The sequence below is a fragment of the Schistocerca nitens genome, chromosome 8, assembly GCF_023898315.1.
Source record: "Schistocerca nitens isolate TAMUIC-IGC-003100 chromosome 8, iqSchNite1.1, whole genome shotgun sequence".
Lineage (NCBI taxonomy): Eukaryota > Metazoa > Arthropoda > Insecta > Orthoptera > Acrididae > Schistocerca > Schistocerca nitens.
In genome coordinates, this window is record NC_064621.1 from 436,677,043 (window position 1) to 436,698,551 (window position 21,509).

At 40.4% G+C, this 21,509-nt stretch overlaps 1 protein-coding gene across 2 annotated transcripts in view; it reads right to left on the bottom strand.

The window, feature by feature from the left end:
* LOC126199328 (uncharacterized) overlaps positions 1-21,509 on the bottom strand; it is a 115,935-nt gene that overhangs the window by 13,652 nt on the left and 80,774 nt on the right. For both annotated transcript variants that reach the window (XM_049936171.1, XM_049936172.1), the window contains 2 exons: positions 1,157-1,304; positions 62-349 (listed from right to left, as the gene is read on the bottom strand). In XM_049936171.1, the coding sequence (XP_049792128.1) occupies positions 62-349; positions 1,157-1,304 (436 nt within the window). The remainder of the gene's footprint in view (positions 1-61; positions 350-1,156; positions 1,305-21,509) is intronic.

The window sequence follows — 21,509 nt, forward strand, 5'->3', positions numbered from 1 at the left end:
GAAAACAATTAAAAGAGAACATCAGTAACTTCTGAAAGTATGAAACTTTTAAACTACCTACCTGCTGGGTACAGGAAACACAAATAATCTCAGATTTTGTTCCTTGGAGTGGAACAGTCTGACCCATCAATAAGTGCCCATTTAGCATGTGTGTCCATCGACGCACAGGCTGTGGCACTAGAGTTGGCCACCTTTTGTCAACCTGCAGCAGGCTGTGGGTAGTGCCGATGTACAACTGATGGTGCAGCTGTGATGGCACCAAAAGTGAGACTTCCTCGCATGACCACTCCAGTGGCAGCTTGTGTTCGGTGCTCGCAAGGCAAATTCCTTTACTCTTACTAAGTCCGCACTATAAAAATACATTAAAAAAATGAGTGCTGCTTATCTGTGCGAGAAATAAAAATTCAAAACATTCATCACACTTATGAATACATACATGTAAATATTACATTTCTCCAGTAGGTTTCTACAGCCACAAGTTAGCAATCCAAAATGAAAAGCAGCTAGTGTATTCACTGTAGCAAAGAACAAATAAGTACAGAAAAACACAAAATATTGTTTATTAATTTGTTTCCTGCCTTCTATGTACTTCATAAATACCAACGTACTCTCAAATCAGAAAAATTACAATGGGTTCCTCAATTCTAATCCTCCACAAGAATGAAAGGAATGAATATTATGGGTCAGCATCCAGTTGATGACAAGCTCATTAGAGATGTAGAACAAGTTTGGGCTGGAGAAGAACTCAGTCATGCCCTTTCTAAGCATTCACCTTAGGCATTTTATGGAAACTATAAACTGCCACCCTCCTTAATAAGTGTACAGTGTGCTACCACAGTGTCATCAATCAATCAGCATGGATGAAGAGATATCATCAATCGCCATATTGGTAAACAATATCAAACTGGATGAGAAAAATGCAGTCTTTTATGATAAAGCCAGAAATGGTATTTTGCTGCAAATAATCACAATGAATCAGGTGCAACATTATCATGTACTTACGTGTGCAAAATTATCATGTACAAATACTTACATTTCAGTGAAAAAGGGAGAGGGTGATGGAGAGGGGTAAGGCAGGAGGCGGAGGGCAATGGGCAGTGGGCAGTGGGCACTGTAGGAGTGAGACAGAGGGAGGCAGAGAGAAATCTGAACTTACCCTGATATCGTGCCAAGTGACACAACAGTTGTCGGCAACAACAACCTGGTTGATGTCATTTTTATCATACCACACACCACACCAGCTACTTCCAGTTTCTTTCTGGCAGTTTATATTGCGAGCAGCTCTGCCTTCCAGCAGGGGTATCCTGAATGAAAGGAAATATTACATGTATGTAGAGGTCAAAATAAAATTCAGTCTATCTAAGTAAGTTGGGAGGACAAATGTAGTCAAATAAAAGATCAAAATTAGGAATTCAGCAGTATGAACACACTGGCAGAGCTTTAGTATGTTTACAGCCTGCTAATGAAAGGATGAATAGTAGCTGCTCAGACAGACAAATAGGTTCAAAGAAAATTGTGCTCAAACAGGTTCAAAGAAAATTGTGCTCGTGTAAGGGTTAGTCACTGCAAGAACAAAACAGCTTTCTTCAGATACTATTATGCTGCTGCTAAAATGCTTGAAGGCATGTGAAGACGTGCACGCGCTTGCTTGCTTGCGCTCGCTCTCTCTCTCTCTCTCTCTCTCTCTTTCACACACACACACACACACACACACACACACACACACACACACACACACACTATTTCTTGTGAGTCTGTGCAATGCACACATGAAATAAGAAGTTGTTAATACAATAGGAAAGGATAGATTGCTACTCACCACATAGAGGAGGCATTGAGTTGTAGATAGGCACAATGAAAAGAGTGCTAAACATTCAAGCTATAGGACAAAGAAGTTGTTCTTCAAAAATAGAAAACACACATACATTTACAAAAGCGCAACTCACAAACAAATGGCCATTGTCTCTGGCTGTGGCCCAGCTCAACATCCATCCTGGCCTTCCCATCGTTTGAAGTTGTTAATACATTACACTGAAGGCTACTTACACTCACTTGGTAGTCTTTCAGTTATCTTTCACCACCTTGTAATAATGTATTCAGAACATCATATTAGAACAAGCTGCATTTTCCACAGAATATTGGTCTTATTTTTTCTCAATATTTCAGTGCAAGTACAAGCATGTCCAAGAATATAAACTGGTATGTAGCAACTGTCCTATTAACCACAGACACTGTCAAGGTGGGGTGGCTTGTGTGTCTCAATGATACAGATAGCCATACTGTAGGTGCAGTCACCATGGAGGCATATCTGTGGAGAGCCCAGACAAATATGTGGTTCCTGGAAAGGGGCAGCAATCTTTTCAGTAACTTCAGAGGCAACAGGGTGGATGACTGAATGAACTGGTCTTGTAACATCATCTAACATGGTCTTCCTGTGCTGGTACTGTAAACGGCTGAAAGCATGGGAAAATTGCAGCTGTTATACTTTTCCCAAGGGCTTGCAGCTCTACTATGTGTTTAAATGATGATGGCATCTCCTTAGGTAGAATATTCCAGAGGTAAAATACTCCCCCATTTGGATATCAAGGCCTGATCTATTCAGGAGGATGTCGTCATCAGGAAAAACAAAACTGGCATTTCGCAGACTATAGTGTGGAATATTAGACCCCTTAAAAGGATAGCTACATTAAAAAAATTGAAAAGGGAAACGGATAGATTATAGTTAGACACAATGAAGTCTGGTGGCAGGATGAAAAGGATTACTGGTCAGATGTGTAAGAGTTATACGTAAAATAAGGTAAAGACAACTACTCACCTATAGCAGGCCATGCATGTAGCACAGAGACATGTAACACGGAACAGCAGTCACACAAACTTTTGAGCTCTTGCTCTTTTTCTTGCGAAAGTACACACATTCACACACACAACCACACCGACAGCCAAACGGACTCCCATGGCCATGGTGGTATACAGTTTTGAGCTCTTGCGAAAGTACACACATTCACATACACAACCACACCGACAGCCAAACGGACTCCCATGGCCATGGTGGTATACAGGGTTATAAACAAAAAATGAAACAGAGGTAATGCAGGAGCACGTCTAATAATGAATAAGAAACTAGGAATGTGGGTAAGATACTATGAACAACATAGTGAACACATTATCATAACAAAGATAGACACAAGGTCAATATCCACCACACTAGTACAATTTTATATGCCAACTAGTTCAAAGATGATGAAGAGATTAAAAGAATATATTGTGATATAAAAGAAATTATTCAGATAGTTACCAGGTGTACTGGTATGAAATGAGCGTTAAGATACAAATGTGTCGATAGGGAATATTTGTTGTGAACGAGCCTTAACTTTTTCGTGTTTGGGTGGTATGACATCTGTCAAAGATATTTAGTACACATCAAGTCATGGAACAAACATCATCATCATGTCGAATTTTGTACCGGAAAGTGATGATTTATGGAAAGCATTAATTTTTTGTTTTCATCTGAATAAAAGTGCTGCAGAGTCACATCGAATGCTTGTTGAGGCATATGGTGATCATGCTCTATCAGATGGTTTCAATAGTTCAGAAATAATGATTTTGATGTAAGAAATGAAGAATGTGGAAGTCCACCAAAAAAGTTTGAAGACGCCGAATTGCAAGCAATATTGGATGAAGATGATACTTTGAGTCAGAAGGAAATGGCAGCAATGCTAAATGTTGTACAACAAACAATTTCTGACTGTTTGAAAGCTATGGGAAAGATCCAAAAGTGTGGAAAATGGGTGCCACATGAATTGAATGAAAGACAGATGGAAAACCGAAAAGCCATTTGTAAATTTTGCTTCAAAGACATGAGAGAAAAACAATTTTGCATCGAATTGTTACATGCGATGAAAAATGGATCTATTTTAAGAATCCTAAACGGGAAAAATCATGAGTTAATCCGGGACAACCATTAACATCCACTGCAAAACCAGATTGATTCGGCAAGACGACAATGCTCGGTGTTTGGTGGGATCAGAAAGATGAGGTGCATCATGAGCTTCTAAAACCCAGTGAAACTGCGATATACTAATCACTACAGACAACAAATGATCAATATGAACAATGCATTGATCGAAAAAAGACCAGAATGGGCCAGAAGACATGGCAAAGTAATGTTTTTACATGACAATCACCTGCACACAAAGCAAAACTGGTTCAGGATACAATCAAAACACTTGGCTGGGAGCTGCTACCCCAACCGCCGTATTCACCAGACTTGGCCCCTTCTGACTACCATTTATTTTCCATCAATGGGACACGCATTGACTGAGGAACACTTCGATTCCTACGAAGAAGTAAAAAATTGGGTGTCTGATTGGTTTGCTTCAAAAGAGGAACATTTCTATTGATGTGGTGTCCACAAATTGCCAGAAAGGTGGTCAAAACGTATAGAAAGCAGTGGTCAGTAATTGGAATAAATTTTTTTACTTTTCAATTCAAAATTAGTGTTTAAAAAAAAAAAAAAACCACGCTCATTTCATACCGGTACACCTGGTTAAAAAAAAAAAAAAAAAAAAAAAAAAAAAAAAAAAAAAAAAACCACGCTCATTTCATACCGGTACACCTGGTAAGTCAGACGAAAACTTAAATTGTGATGAGTGACTGGAGTTTGGCAATACAAGAGGAAGAGAAGGACAAATAGCAGGCGAATATGCACTGAGGAAAAAGAATGAAAGTGAAGCTGTTCTTGCTGTGTTCTTCAGTCCAGAGACTGGTTTGATGCAGCTCTCCATGCTACTTTATCCTGTGCAAGCTTCTTCATCTCCCAGTACTTACTGCAACCTACATCCTTCTGAATCTGCTCACTGCATTCATCTCTTGGTCTCCCTCTATGATTTCTGCCCTCCAATACTAAATTGGTGATACCTTGATGCCGCAGAATATGTCCTACCAACCGATCCCTTCTTCTAGTCAAGTTGTGCCACTAATTCCTCTTCTCCCAAATTATATTCAATACCTCCTCATTAGTTATGTGATCTACCCATCTAAGCTTCAGCATTCTTCTGTAGCACCACATTTCGAAAGCTTCTATTCTCTTCTTGTCCAAACTATTTATTGTCCACGTTTCACTTTCTTACATGGCTACACTCCATACAAATAACTTCAGAAATGTGTTCCTGACACTTGAATCTATACTCGATGTCAAAAAATTTATCTTCTTCAGAAACGCTCTCCTTGCCATTACCAGTCTACATTTTATATCCTCTCTACTTTCACCATCATCAGTTATTTTGCTCCCCAAATAGCAAAAATCATCTACTGCATTAAGCGTCTCATTTCCTAATCTAATTCCCTCAGCATTACACAACTTAATTCGACCACATTTCATTATCCACGTTTTGCTTTTGTTGATGTTCACCTTATATCCTCCTTTCAAGACACTGTCCATTCCATTCAACTGCTCTTCCAAGTCCTTTGCTGACTCTGACAGAATTACAATGTCATCGGCGAACCTCAAAGTTTTTATTTCTTCTCCATGGATTTTAATCCCTACTCCAAATTTTTCTTTTGTTTCCATTACTGCTTGCTCAATATACAGATTGAATAACATTGAGGATAGGCTACAACCCTGTCTCACTCCCTTCCCAACCACTGCTACCCTTTCATGCCCCTCAACTCTTGTAATTGCCATCTGGTTTCTGTACAAATTGTAAATAGCCTTTCACTCCCAGTATTTTACCCCTGCCACCTTCAGAATTTGAAAGAGAGTATTCCAGTCAACATTGCCAGAAGCTTTCTAAAAGTCTACAAATGCTAGAAACATGGGTTTGCCTTTCCTTAATCTATCTTCTAAGATGAGTCTTAGGGCCAGTATTGCCTCATGTGTTCCAACATTTCTACAGAATCCAAACTGATCTTCCCCAAGGTCAGCTTCTACCAGTTTTTCCATTCGTTTGTAAAGAATTCGCATAGTATTTTGCAGCTGTGACTTATTAAACTGATAGTTCAGTAATTTTCACGTCTGTCAACACCTGCTTTCTTTGGGATTGGAAATGTTATATTCTTCTTGATTTCTGAGGGTATTTCGCCTGTCTCATATATCTTGCTCACCAGATGGTAGAGTGTTGTCATGGCTGGTTCTCCCAAGGCTGTCAGTAGTTCTAATGGAATGTTGTCTACTCCCGGGGCCTTGTTTCGACTTAGGTCTTTCAGTGCTCTGTCAAACTCTTCACGCAGTATCATATCTCCCATTTCATCTTCATCTACATCCTCGTCCATTTCCATAGTATTGTCCTCAAGTACATCGCCCTTGTGTAGACCATCTACATACTCCTTCCACCTTTCTGTTTCCCTTCTTTGCTTAGAACTGGCTTTCCTTCTGAGCTCTTGATATTCATACAAGTGGTTCTCTTTTCTCCAAAGGTCTCTTTAATTTTCTTGTAGGCAGTATCTATCTTACCCTTGGTGGAGATATGAATGTGAAGCTACCTGGTAGAATTTTGCACAGAGCATAGTTTAATCACCACTAACACTTAGTTTAAGAATCATGAGAGAAGGTTGTATATGTGCATGAGACCTGGAGAAACTAGAAGGTTTCAGACTGACAGAGATTCCAGAACCCGATTTTAAACTGTAAGACATTTCTAGGAGCAGACGTGGACTATAAAGATAATTTACTGGTTATGAACTGCTGATTAAAAATGAAGAACTTGCTCAGAATTTTTCATATTGAGAAAATGGAAGTTTAGAGAGAAGAAATAAAAAATCTGCTCTCTGCTGCAAGACCGAGACTACAGGAAACTCAACAAGGACCCTATCCCAACGATGACCAGGAAAACCGTGGCACTACTGAAGGACTCAGACCTACCAGAGGCAGTGAAGAAACAGCTGTATCCCAGAGCGCCAACGACACCGTGCCTGTACGGATTTCCCAAGATTCACAAAGACGGGGTACCTCTACGGTCGATTCTGGACATTATCAACTCGCACAGTTATGGACTGGCCAAATACCTAGCGACACGGTTAAAACCATTGGTGGGACACTGCATTCCTCACATGAAAAACTCTGCAGATTTTGTGAGAATACTGAAGGACATCCGAATACAGAGAGATGACCTACTCATGAGCTTCGACGTCATCTCCTTGTTCACGAAAGTACCTCTACAAGACGTCTTGGCACTCCTTAATCAGCACTTCGAGCCTGAAACAACGAAGCTCTTTGAATATGCACTTACGACCACCTACTTCAAGTGCAATGGACAGCATTATGAGCAAGTGGATGGAATGGCCATGTAATCTCCCCTTGCTTCAGGGATCACAAATCTTTATATGGAACTCTTTGAGGAGGTGGCCCTACAAACTGCTCACCATAAACCCAGGAATTTCTTCTGCTATGTTGATGATACTTCCATGATTTGGTAGCATGGCAGGCAGGCACTGGAGTAGTTTATGGACCACCTAAACAGCATACATGAGAATATCACCTTCAGGATGGAAGCAGAGGAGAATGGCTGTATTCAATTCCTGGACATACTGATTAGGAAGAAGGTGGATGGCACGCTCGGCCATTCAGTGTATAGAAAGAAGACGCACACAGACATGTACCTCCTGTGCAACCAGCTGCCACCATCTGGTGCAATGCCAGTCAGTACTGACCACCTTGGTACATAGGGCGCATGCCATTTGCGACAAAGAAAGCCTCTCAGACGAGTCACACAACCTAAGAGAGGTATTTCAGAAAAACAGTAATATCAGAAATTGAGTCCACCTTGATGCAAAACACCTTGTTATTTTTTTATTTCTTTATTATCCCAAACTAGTTTCGGTGTTCAGAAAAATGGGTACAGTGAAACACAGATTGGTAAGGCCTTCAAGAGGAGACAGGCTGACAAATTTTGGGAAGAGGAAAAGGAAGATAACAAGAGACTTGCCTTTCTGCCATATTTGGGGCCTCTGTCAGCCAAACTGTGGCGTCTACTGAGAAAATCAAACATAAATACCGTTTTCCAACCACCACTGAAGACAAAAGAGCTGCTGGGCTCAGCTAAAGACCCACTCAAACTCAACACATCTGGCATATATAGCATTGCCTGCGAATGTTGTGTACAGCATATTGGACAAAAGCAGCGCTGCATCTCAAAAAGGTGCGAGGAACACATCAGACACGTCCGACTTGGACAGACAGATAAATCTGCTATAGTTGAACATAGTATCAAAGAAAACCACACCTTTGATTTCAAGAACACCAGGGTGCTGTGCCGAGCCGGGAGCTATTGGGACAGCATCATTAAAGAATCGATAGAAATACGGGTCCACGAAAATCTTGTGAACAGGGATGAAGGTTATCAACTGAGTGCGGCCTGGAATCCAGCTTTAGCCACAATATGCTATGAATGCACCAAGAACCATCCAGCTGACGAGACGCAACCAGAATTCTCTGACGGAGACACGAACGCCGCACCCGCTTCCTCCTACACCCCTCCCACTGGCTCTCCTGGATCCAGCCTCACGTGGCCAGGTGGTGGGGAGCACACCGCAGGTATAAAGGGACCGGCGACTGCAAAGTCTTGGCACTTCGCCAGAAGATGACGAGTACGTCACTTGTCAAATGTCGCAGTTTGAAGACACCACCACCTGGCTGGTATTTATTCACAAGAAATAAAAACCTTTCAGTTTGTTGGTAACATTATAATTCCATCAGAAACAGCAAAGAATTTAGAGGTGCAGTTGCACAGAATGGCCCTTGTCTTGAAAGGAGGATATAAGGTGAAATAATGGAAATGCCACATAGTTGTATTGACAACATAGGAAAAGACAGATTGCCACTTACTGTAAAGAAAACATGTTATGTTGGAGACAGACAGAAAGAATTAAAAGACACTTACACAAAGCTTTCAGCTATAGCCTTCTTCAGCAAATGAGGAACACTCAGCATTCACAATCACAAGCAAGCACACCTCATGCACATGACCACCAATTCCTGCAGCTTGTGCTAAAATGGCAAGCTTTTGTCTTTTAATTGTGTCTGCCTGTAACTTAACATGTCTTCTTTACAATAAGTAGAAATCTATCTTTTCCTACATTATGGATATAAGATGAACATTAACAAAATCAAAACAAGGGTAATGCAATGTAGTCAAATTAAATTAGACGATGCTGAGGAATTAGATCAGGAAATGAGGCAATAAAAGTAGTAGATGAGTTTTGTTATTTGAGCAGTCAAATAATGTATGATGACAGAAATAGAGAGGACATAAAATGTAGAATGAGAATCACAAGAAAAAGTTTCTAAAGAAGAGAAATTTGTTACCTTGAATATAGCCTTAAATGTTAAGAAATCTTTTTCTGAAGGCATTTGTCTGGAGTATAGCCTTACACAGCAGTAAAATGTGGACAGTAAGCAGTTCAGAAAACAACACAATAAAAGCTAAAGATTAGATGGGTAGGTCATGCAACTAATGAGGAAGTGCTGAATAGAATTGGGGAAAAAAGAAATTTATGGAATAACTTGACTAAAACAAGGGACTAATTAATAGGACACATTGAGGGATAGCAAGGAATCGTCACTTTAGTACAGGAGGGAAGTTTAAAAATTGCAGAGGGAGACCAAGAGACGAGTATAGTAATCCAGTGCCAATGGGTGTGGGTTGCAGTAGTTATTCAGAGATGGAAAGGTTTGCATATGATAGAGTAGCATGGAGATATCCATCAAAGTAGTCTTTGGACTGAAGATCACAACACAATAGTTGTAGGAAAATAATAGAAAAGGGGTTATTGTTTAGAATTAAAAACAGAAACAATTATTACTCATGACTGAAACGTAATCGCACAACAAAACAGACGAATGGCACTCATAATTTTAAATGCCCCAAAGTAGGTTAGGCAACTTGGAAATGAAGGATGATTAGAGTTTAACAACCCATCAATGTTGAGGCGATTAGAGATGGAGGACAAGTGGACTACAAATGCAAAACTCCTGGGTGCAATCTTAAATTGGTCCGAGTATTTATTTATTTATTTATTTACACATCAAGTTCCGTAGGACCAAATTCATCACTCATTTCAGGTTTAACAATGATCTGATTGTATGAAAAATGCCAATTTGCACTGTGTTTTGGAATCCATGGAAAACTGTATGAGTCCTATAAAGGGCTGTGTAAGAGAATTCGAATGCTGGGGGAAGAGTATACCATTTTCAAGAGGACCATGCCCTGTGAAGGAAGCACTGTGTGTTCAATCTGACCTATGGGTTATGGACAGAGAAGGAAATCAACTGTGTTAGTTTCAAAGGAACCACCCCCAGCATTTGCCTTAAGTAATTTAGATATGGTAAACCATGGAAAGGATAATTCTCGATGGATAGATCGGAAGCTGAACTTTGTTCCTATGGAATAGGATTACAGTTTTAGGGCGCAAAATAGCTATGGCAATAAGGGTCTGCAATAAGAGTCTGTTGCATTACCACGGTGCCACACATGTTGGTGAAAATGATGTAACACAAAATGACATGAAACATAAAGTCGTAAAGATGGAAAATGCTAGTCAAAATCATCACTTTCTCATCATGAGTATAAACATAGGCTGCATATAACAAAACTGTAACATATCAACTTGTAGATAAGCAAAATCCAAATGGTTTTATAGATCAATTTCTGATATCTCTGACATTTCATGTGACATGATGCTTCTTTCAGTGTGCCTAAAGAAGTTACTGATGGATCTTCTGGTTTGTCAAAAAACAATTACGTGATAAAACAAATTCATTCTACACTTCTGTCTCTCTCTCTTTCCCTCTCCTTTGTTCACATATCTGTTTGTTACAAAACAATTTTCACACTGATCTACAAATTTCTTTAATCTGCCTCACAGACTGTCCAGTCAGTATTGACTTGTCAAGGTCATTTTAAATTTGAAGCCTTAGTTGTGATTTCATTCCAATACTTTGCATTATTAAAATGCCTCCTACTGACAGTAACCACAGAGTACAGTTGTTATATGGTAAGTGCACATCTCGTCTGGATACCAACACATCTTCAATAGTGCAGTGTGCAATCTAGTACATCTCCATAGCTCAAAGGTCAGCTTATCTGGCTGCTATGCATAGGACGCAGGTCTGGTTCCCGGTACTGCCAGGGATTTTTTCCCTGGTGGGAGGACTGGAACTAGGTGCACTCAGCCTAGTGAGGAGCTAATCGAGTGAGATGTAGTGGTTTGAAGGTCAAGAAAGCAGACAACATCCGAGAGAGCAGTGTGCCCCTCCATTCCGCATCTGAATGATACCATTGGCAGACAATGACATGGCGATCAGTCAGTTGGCCATAATTGGCCCATCTGGGCTAGAATGCAGGGTTTTGCTTTGCCGTTTTTGTTCAACAATGCAATGTCCAGTCTGACAAGAGCAAATATATGAATAGTAAATTAATAATTATCTAGTTGGTTGGATGATTTGGGGGAAGGGACCAAACAGCGAGGTCATTGGTTCCATTGGATTAGGGAAGGCTGTGCCCTCTCAAAGGAACCATTCCAGCACTTGCCTCAATCGATTTGGGGAAATCATGGAAAACCTAAATCAGTATGGCTGGATGTGGGTTTTGAACCGTCAGTTTCCCAAATATGAGTCCAGTGTGATAACCACTGCACCACCTTGCTTGGTAATTATCTAGTCTGAATGAGAATAATGCTAGTGACATAGATCTATCAGATCTATTGCCTGCATTTAAACTCTAGTTGAAAGGCTATTTGTCACAATGGGAAGATTATAGAGGGGTACTGACAGGCCTGGATTGAGGCGGGGGAGAAACTGGGGTCTCTGCCTCGAGCAGCAATTTCAGAGGGTGCCAAATTTATATTCTTGAAGAAAGAAACCTTGTTTCTCAAAGCACCTAGCATCCAGTGCATGTTGGTCTATCCATTATTCATATGATTTTGAAATGAATCCGAGTTGGGTTTTGAACATTTCTGAATGCATTCTAAGTTGATTTCTGAACAAATCATAGGTTTATTTTTGAATGCATGTGTAATGTACATGACGTATCTGCCAGAGGAATCCCCATCGCATCTATAAATAAAAATCTTTCTCACAGACAGAAGGGGATGGGACTATGTGAGCTGAGCCGAATAAAACTGAATGGGTGAATGCCAATCGCTGTTTGTTTATGTGGTTGATTAGGTGTGTGAACGATCAGCATTGTTATAACTATTAGTAAAATACACAGGCTCAGACTACCAGAGTGAAAATAAACGACTAACATGTAAGAAAGATTACATATTATCTTCTTGGTGTATCAAAGAGAATGAAATTTTGACAGGAATTTTTTGCCAGAAGGTTATACTACTAAGGGCCAGTTGTATAGTCTGCAGTTAGCAGCCACTTAAGTTCTATTCTTGGAATAGCATGGAAAATGTATTGTATGAACACGTAATGAAACCTAACTGGATAATAAACGTGGGATAACTGAACCGGCAATTCTGGCAGGGCTTGTGAAGTTAACCAGAAAATGAGTTTTGATTATGGCAGAATAGTTACAGAATTAGTGATGACAAGATTGTTTGTTAGAACAAGGAAGGAGGAGAAACGGGGACATCACATAAATTATATGGAAGAATGATGATAATTCCAAATTTATATAAAAACTTCATGCTATTACTTTTCAGTCTCATGCTTGACAAACTTGCACATATGAATGAAAGTAAAACTGTTTCCTAACATAAAACATCAAGTTTCTGCCCCAGTTCCGAAATATCGTAGATCCGGGGCTGGGTGCTGAACATATTTGTAATGAAATTACAATGAAATGAATACCCCTAGCTGCATACAGCCATTGATATAAGTCAATGGGGACAGTTGAAAATGTGCGGACGCACAAACAGTGCCCAAACTCTTACGGGTAATGGGTACAATAGGCACGGGCGCTATGAATATCGTGCAGGACAACAGGTTGGGAATGTGAGTCTCACGGGAGGTGTGCCAGAGATAGGCCCCTGCAGTCCCACTATCCTCTGTGTCCTTGGTGGCTCAGATGGATAGAGTGTCTGCCATGTAAGCAGGAGATTCCGGGTTCGAGTCCCGGTCAGGGCACACATTTTCAAATGTCCCCATTGACTTATATCAATGCCTGTATGCAGCTAGGGATATTCATTTAATTGTAATTTCATCCTAATGAGCTGCACAGTCACCAATGGTATCTGTTCTTTCAGACATGTCCGAAAGAACAGATACCATCTTCATATATACGAGGGCGGTTCAGAAAGTAACCTCCGATTGGTCACAGTGCGGGTTGTGGGGGGAGTAGCGACGCCATCTGTGCGTTCACGCACTCAACAGGTCAGTCGGCATCAAGCCGTGGTCGAGTGAACGTCGTACCTGCGCTAGTTTAGTTTTTGTGGCAGTTTGAAATGTGTGCTGCAATAGAAAACCCCGCCAAATGTGAAGTGCGTGCTGTCATAAGGTTTTTTACAGCCAAAGGATATTCTGCAGCAGCTATTCATCGTGAGCTTTGTGCCGTGTACGGACCAAGAGTTATGAGTGAAGGAGTTGTCCGTGAATGGGTACGTTTATTTAAAAGTGGACGAGAAAACGTTCATGATGAAGAGAGGAGTGGTAGACCATCATTGGTGACTGACGAACTCGTTCAGACAGTTGATGCAAAAGTTCGTGAAAATCGACGTTTCTCAATGTCGGAGTTGTCTACTGGTTTTCCACAGATTTCTAAGACTCTCTTGTACGAGATAGTGACAGCAAGATTGGGTTACCGTAAGTTCTGTGCACGATGGGTGCCCAAAATTCTTACCGACCACCACAAAACTCAAAGAATGGCCTCTGCATTAGACTTTCTGTCACGTTATGAGGACGAAGGAGAACCATTGTTAAACAGAATCGTGACCGGTGACGAAACCTGGATTAAGTACGTGAACCCTGAGACAAAAGAACAATCAAAGATGTGGGCACATTCAAATTCGCCTACCAAACCAAGAAAAGCCTCGCAAGATTTTTCTGCCGGAAAACTGATGGCAACGGTGTTTTGGGATGCCAAAGGGGTGTTGTTGGTTGAATTCATGGAACGTGGTACGACCATTAATCAAGACGTGTACTGTGAAACAATAAAAAAGTTACGACGGGCTATACAGAACAAACGCCGTGGTATGCTGACTTCCGGTATCGTTTTTTTGCATGATAACGCCCGTCCTCACTCTGCTCGCAGAACAACGGCCCTTCTTGAGTCCTTCAAGTGGGACGTTATCAACCATCCACCTTACAGCCCAGACCTGGCACCAAGTGATTATCACCTCTTCATGCATTTGAAGAAATGGCTCGGGTCACAGCGGTTTGATGACGATGAAGAGCTCAAAGATGCGGTCACAGGCTGGCTCCAGGCACAAGCGGGTGATTTTTATGCAGAAGGAATTTCAAAGCTTGTGAAGAGATACGATAAGTGCTTCAATCGCTATGGAGACTATGTAGAAAAATAGTGCAAAGATGTAGTTGTAAGATGTATATATTAAAATATTTTTATTTAACTTGGTGTATTTTTTTAAATCAACCGGAGGTTACTTTCTGAACGGCCCTCGTATCTTTGTAAGGTCTGAACAGTAGGGATAATGAAGTTCAATGCTGTAGATGGAATGATGAAACAAGCTGTGGTGTTTGGCAACAACTAAGTCTACTTTGTTTCTCTTCACAACAATGTGAAGCTGAACTACTGGCTGACCAAAAGTAAACAACAAGGGAAGAAAAGAATTCACATAGGGAAGTCCCTCCATATTCTACATAAAATCCTATGCTGACTAGGATGTTTCCTTACTGTGGCTTGTGGATGATATATTTTACTCTGAGATAGAGGAGTATCTTATGTCAATTCAGGAACAAATGGTAAAGACAGTAAACTGCCAAATGGACACTCCAGACATGAGTGACTGACAGATGCAAGAAAGGCAGGTCAGCAGGTGTCTGAATTGCAAATATAATCACCAGCTGCCTGAGAATGTGCTTTAGCAAATGTAACCAATTAGCAAACTTAATACACCAAAAACTGGTCATTACCCTTGGATTATTGAAAAAGACAGTCCTCCACATTATAAACATGCTTCTGTTCTTCTTCTTCTCCTCCTCCTCCTCTCTCTCCCTACCCCTCCCCCTTTTGGGGGGGGGGGGGCAGATGGGGATGGGGGGATAAAAACAGCATCTGCTGGGATGAAATGTTTGTAAATTGTCAATTTATAACATATAATGACACTATTCGTGCTTAATAAATAACATTATTAACAGTGCCTTATACAGAAGTAGTTGTTGTTGTTGTTGTCTTCAGTCCTGTGACTGGTTTGATGCAGCTCTCCATGCTACTCTATCCTGTGCAAGCTTCTTCATCTCCCAGTACCTACTGCAACCTACATCCTTCTGAATCTGCTTAGTGTATTCATCTCTTGGTCTCCCTCTACGATTTTTACCCTCCACGCTGCCCTCCAATGCTAAATTTGTGATCCCTTGATGCCTAAAAACATGTCCTACCAACCGATCCCTTCTTCTAGTCAAGTTGTGCCACAAACTTCTCTTCTCCCCAATCCTATTCAATACTTCCTCATTAGTTATGTGATCTACCCACCTTATCTTCAGCATTCTTCTGTAGCACCACATTTCGAAAGCTTCTATTCTCTTCTTGTCCAAACTGGTTATCGTCCATGTTTCACTTCCACACATGGCTACACTCCATACAAATACATTCAGAAACGACTTCCTGACACTTAAATCTATACTCGATGTTAACAAATTTCTCTTCGTCAGAAAAGATTTCCTTGCCATTGCCAGTCTACATTTTATATCCTCTCTACTTCGACCATCATCAGTTATTTTACTCCCTAAATAGCAAAACTCCTTTACTACTTTAAGTGTCTCATTTCCTAATCTAATCCCCTCAGCGTCACCTGATTTAATTTGACTACATTCCATTATCCTCATTTTGCTTTTGTTGATGTTCATCTTATATCCTCCTTTCAAAACACTGTCCATTCCGTTCAACTGCTCTTCCAAGTCCTTTGCTGTCTCTGACAGAATTACAATGTCATCGGCGAACCTCAAAGTTTTTACTTCTTCTACATGAATTTGAATACCTACTCCGAATTTTTCTTTTGTTTCCTTTACTGCTTGCTCAATATACAGATTGAATAACATCGGGGAGAGGCTACAACCCTGTCTCACTCTCTTCCCAACCACTGCTTCCCTTTCATGCCCCTCATCTCTTATAACTGCCATCTGGTTTCTGTACAAATTGTAAATAGCCTTTCGCTCCCTATATTTTACCCCTGCCACCTTCAGAATTTGAAAGAGAGTATTCCAGTCAACATTGTCAAAAGCTTTCTCTAAGTCTACAAATGCTAGAAACGTAAGTTTGCCTTTTCTTAATCTTTCTTCTAAGATAAGTCGTAAGGTTAGTATTGCCTCACGTGTTCCAACATTTCTACGGAATCCAAATTGATCTTCCCCGAGGTCCGCTTCTACCAGTTTTTCCATTCGTCTGTAAAGAATTCGCGTTAGTATTTTGCAGCTGTGACTTATTAAACCGATAGTTCGGTAATTTTCACATCTGTCAACACCTGCTTTCTTTGGGATTGGAATTATTATATTCTTCTTGAAGTCTGTGGGTATTTCGGCTGTCTCATACATCTAGCTTACGAGATGGTAGAGTTTTGTCATGACTGGTTCTCCCAAGGCCATCAGTAGTTCTAATGGAATGTTGTCTACTCCTGGGGCCTCGTTTCGACTTTGGTCTTTCAGTGCTCTGTCAAACTCTTCATCCAGTATCATATCTCCCATTTGATCTTCATCTACATTCTCTTCCATTTCCATAATATTGTCTTCAAGTACATCACCCTTGTATAGACCCTCTATATACTCCTTCCACCTTTCTGCTTTCCCGTCTTTGCTTAGAACTGGGTTGCCATCTGAGCTCTTGATATTCATACAAGTGGTTCTCTTCTCTCCAAAGGTCTCTCTAATTTTCCTGTAGGCAGTATCTATCTTACCCCTAGTGAGACAAGCCTCTACATCCTTACATTTGTCCTCTAGCCATCCCGGCTTAGCCATTTTGCACTTCCTGTCGATATCATTTTTGAGACGTTTGTATTCCTTTTTGCCTGCTTCATTTACTGCATTTTTATATTTTCTCCTTTCATCAATTAAATTCAATATTTCTTCTGGTACCCAAGGATTTCTACTAGCCCTCATCTTTTTACCTACTTGATCCTCTGCTGCCTTCACTACTTCATCCCTCAGAGCTACCCATTCTTCTTCTACTGTATTTCTTTCCCCCATTCCTGTCAATTGTTCCCTTATGCTCTCCCTGAAACTCTCTACAACCTCTGGTTTTTTTCAGTTTATCCAGGTCCCATCTCCTTACATTCCCACCTTTTTGCAGTTTCTTCAGTTTCAATCTGCAGTTCATAACCAATAGATTGTGGTCAGAATCCACATCTGCCCCTGGAAATGTCTTACAATTTAAAACCTGGTTCCTAAATCTCTGTCTTGCCATTATATAATCTATCTGATACCTTTTAGTATCTCCAGGATTCTTCCAGGTATACAACCTTCTTTTATGATTCTTGAACCAAGTGTTAGCTATGATTAAGTTATGCTCTGTGCAAAATTCTACAAGGCGGCTTCCTCTTTCATTTCTTCCCCCCAATCCATATTCACCTACTATGTTTCCTTCTCTCCCTTTTCCTACTGACGAATTCCAGTCACCCATGACTATTAAATTTTCGTCTCCCTTCACTACCTGAATAATTTCTTTTATCTCGTCATACATTTCATCAATTTCTTCATCATCTGCAGAGCTAGTTGGCATATAAACTTGTATTACTGTAGTAGGCATGGGCTTTGTGTCTATCTTGGCCACAATAATGCGTCCACTCTCCTGCATTACCACTATTTGATTTTGTATTTATAACCCTGTAATCACCTGACCAAAAGTCTTGTTCCTCCTGCCACCGAACTTCACTAATTCCCACTATATCTAACTTTAACCTATCCATTTACCTTTCTAAATTTTCTAACCTACCTGCCCGATTAAGGGATCTGACATTCCACACTCCGATCCGTAGAATGCCAGTTTTCTTTCTCCTGATAACGACGTCCTCTTGAGTAGTCCCCGCCCGGAGATCTGAATGGGGGACTATTTTACCTCCGGAATATTTTACCCAAGAGGACGGCATCATCATTTAATCATACAGTAAAGCTGCATGTCCTCAGGAAAAATTACGGCTGTAGTTTCCCCTTGCTTTCAGCCGTTCGCAGTACCAGCACAGCAAGGCCGTTTTGGTTAATGTTACAAGGCCAGATCAGTCAATCATCCAGACTGTTGCCCCTGCAACTACTGAAAAGGCTGCTGCCCCTCTTCAGGAACCACATGTTTGTCTGGCCTCTCAACAGATACCCCTCCGTTGTGGTTGCACCTACGGTACGGCCATCTGTATCGCTGAGGCACGCAAGCCTCCCCACCAACGGCAAGGTCCATGGTTCATGGGGGGTTATACAGAAGGGCACAGAAAAATGAAGACACTGTTTGATAGTTAATATCTTTGGAACAAACTGACATTTCATTGCAATTTTATGCAGTATTGTAGTCTAATGTTTTCTCACGAGATCTTGGTGTATGTTTTCTAGCAGATGTCAGTGCAGCAGTGAATGAAGTAAACTTGTGAGTGGTTTATTTAAGGATATATTCATGTGTGAATACTTCATGTCGTCCATAAACTCCGTGTGCATATAACAAGACATTATGATGAGCCCTTCTTTACAGGAAGCTTACTGAATGAGGAAATGCCTCCCAAGTAGTCGTGGGTTAGTGACTGTTAAGGACATTTAAGGCATCAGGTCGGACTAAATATCTTCTGGCTGCTTTTGGGTGTGAACCTGTTTTTGAGACAGTCAGTAACATTGCACAATTGAGCTCGGGATATTAAATGTGGACTTGATAGCCATTTTCCTTATTTTAAAGACAATAAAGCAACAAAATTAAATTTTTGACCTTTTTTTTTTTTTTTCCAAATGACTCTTGCAAGAATCCCAAACGCTCAATAGTTTAATTAACTGCCAACTACTACCCAAGGACTGGAGTTATGTGGCTTTTGCATGGTCAGTATTTAGTCAAATTTTCATCAACGCTGTTTTTGTTGGTTGAACAGAACCTACCATTGCAGAGTGAAGGGACAGACAACTTGTAGCCTAACCAGGTAGATAGACATATTGTTTAAAGGACATTGAGAGACCAACCTGCCCAGCCACATTTGGTGCATTTAGTGCTTGGGAAAAGTGCATTTAGCACTCAGGGAAATGCAAAGTTCAGTGTCAAATGAACTGTCAAAACAGCAGTGTAAATCCTGTGCTTGAAAGACCCATGCGTGTCCAGATAAACTTTTGAACTGAGACGATAGGAGGAGGACTTAAATACAATACAGATACTATGAACAGTATTAATGGAGGGACAGTACACAGCAGGCAAAGAGATCAGAGAACTACAGGGATGCCGATGGAAGCAGTAGAGAGCAGCGAGCAGTAGCGGATCAGCAGCAGGAGTAGTTAGCAGCTGTGGATGGTGCTGTGGGGTCCCAGAAACTAGGTCCGAGCTGTCAGCCTTTGGCTGGTAGACTCGCAGTAGCATCTCGCCATGTTGACAACATGGAGAAAAAGCTAAGTAGCGTTTTGCTTCATTTGGTGTGTGAGTGAGGAAAGAAACTTGTCAAAATGGAGAAAAGTGATAAGCCTGTAATAAGTGAAAGGAAGGAGGGTGTACATTTTGATGATTCAGTACACACAGATGATAATAAAAAAGGAAATTTTAGATCTGATGTGTCTCATATTAATGACAGTAATTATCCAAATTGAATATCTGATACTTATGGGTTAATTAATGAACAAAATGCAGTGAAAGCTGATGTTACGTTGGCACCAGATCTTGTGAAGGAAATGAAAAGGACGTCAGGTTTTGAAGGTGATGAGAAAAATATAAGTACTCCTATTCAAGAAACAAGTATGGAACAGATACCTGTGCCTAATGTTAAATTAATACCATTTACTGTCACTGAAGTTGCCTTGGAGGCTGGCGAGCAGAAAGTTAGCATTGCAACCATGTTCCAAAACATATGAAACAGATGGTTGGTATTAGCAGTAGTATTATGAATTGAGTGAGATCTGAAATAAATGGATTAAGTAATGAAATGAATAGTAAAATAAATGGACTGGTCAATGAAATGAATACAAAAATAAATGAACTTGGGTCAGATGTGGACAGTAAACTAAGTGGATTTGTTTTTTAAATTAGTCAGGTGTTTACAAAACAGTCAGAACAGTTTGATAATAAACTGAAAAATTTTAAAGAGGAAATTCAGCAGGATTGGTTGGTTGGTTGATTTGGGGGAGGGGACCAAACAGTGAGGTCACCGGTCCCATCAGATTATGGAAGGATTAGGAAGGAAGTCGGTTCTGCCCTTTCACAGAAACTATTCCAGCATTTGCCTGAAGCAGTTTAGGGAAATCACGGAAAACCTAAATCACAACAGCCAGACACGGGTTTGAACCGTCACCCTTCTGAATGCGAGTCCCATGTGCTAACCACTGTGCCACCTCGCTTGGTAAATTCAGTAAGAAATGGATCACAGAATTTCAGGCTTAAGTGATTCTGTAAAAAAATGAGATATCACAGCTTAACGACAGCATGAAAGGACACATTTTCCATGTAAGCAAGAACGTAAGAATGGTTTTGTAGCAGTAAAAGGTGAGCTAACCCCCCCATATAAATTAAGTTGCTGAAGGTAGTAAACAGCAAGGTGAATAGTTAAGTGCTGACTTGAATATAGTACAGGCCCAAGTAAATCATGTGGAAAAACAGTGTAATTAGGACCATAAAATTCTGGATAGTAAAATCAAGGAGGGAAGTGACAAATGTAAACTGTTCGTAGGGCATGTGTGTGCTTGAATAACTGATTTAGAAACTAACTTGTCAGAATTTAGTACAGCAGTAAATGGTGACCTGCAACGAATGACAGACTAACAAATGTGAACAGAAAAATACTAACAGTAGTAGTCATGTAATAATAAATAGTGTTGCAGAATCATCTGAAATTGCTTATTTTAAGCCCAACAAGAGTGTGCATTCCAAAGAGCTCTGGACTAATTATAAGGATGTGTTGCCTGGGTCATGTAATGACAAACAGGAAATACACTTTGTTGTATCTAATCTTACGGGAGAAGCTCGTGTTTGGGGGAATTTAGCCATAGCCAATTATGACAGCAGGGAAAGTTTTAAAGAGGCTTTCTTTGAGGAATACTGGGGGAAAAGAAAACAGATGGAAGTATTAAACAGCTTTTGGACAGGTGAAAAGTTTAACCCAAAGAAAGACATTATTAAGAGGTTTGTACAGAAATTGGTAACTACTTTGCCTTACATGACTGCCAAGTTAGAAACAGAACAAATTATAATGGGTTTAGAAAACAAGTTGCCTTTGTACTGGCAAAATAAATAATTTCT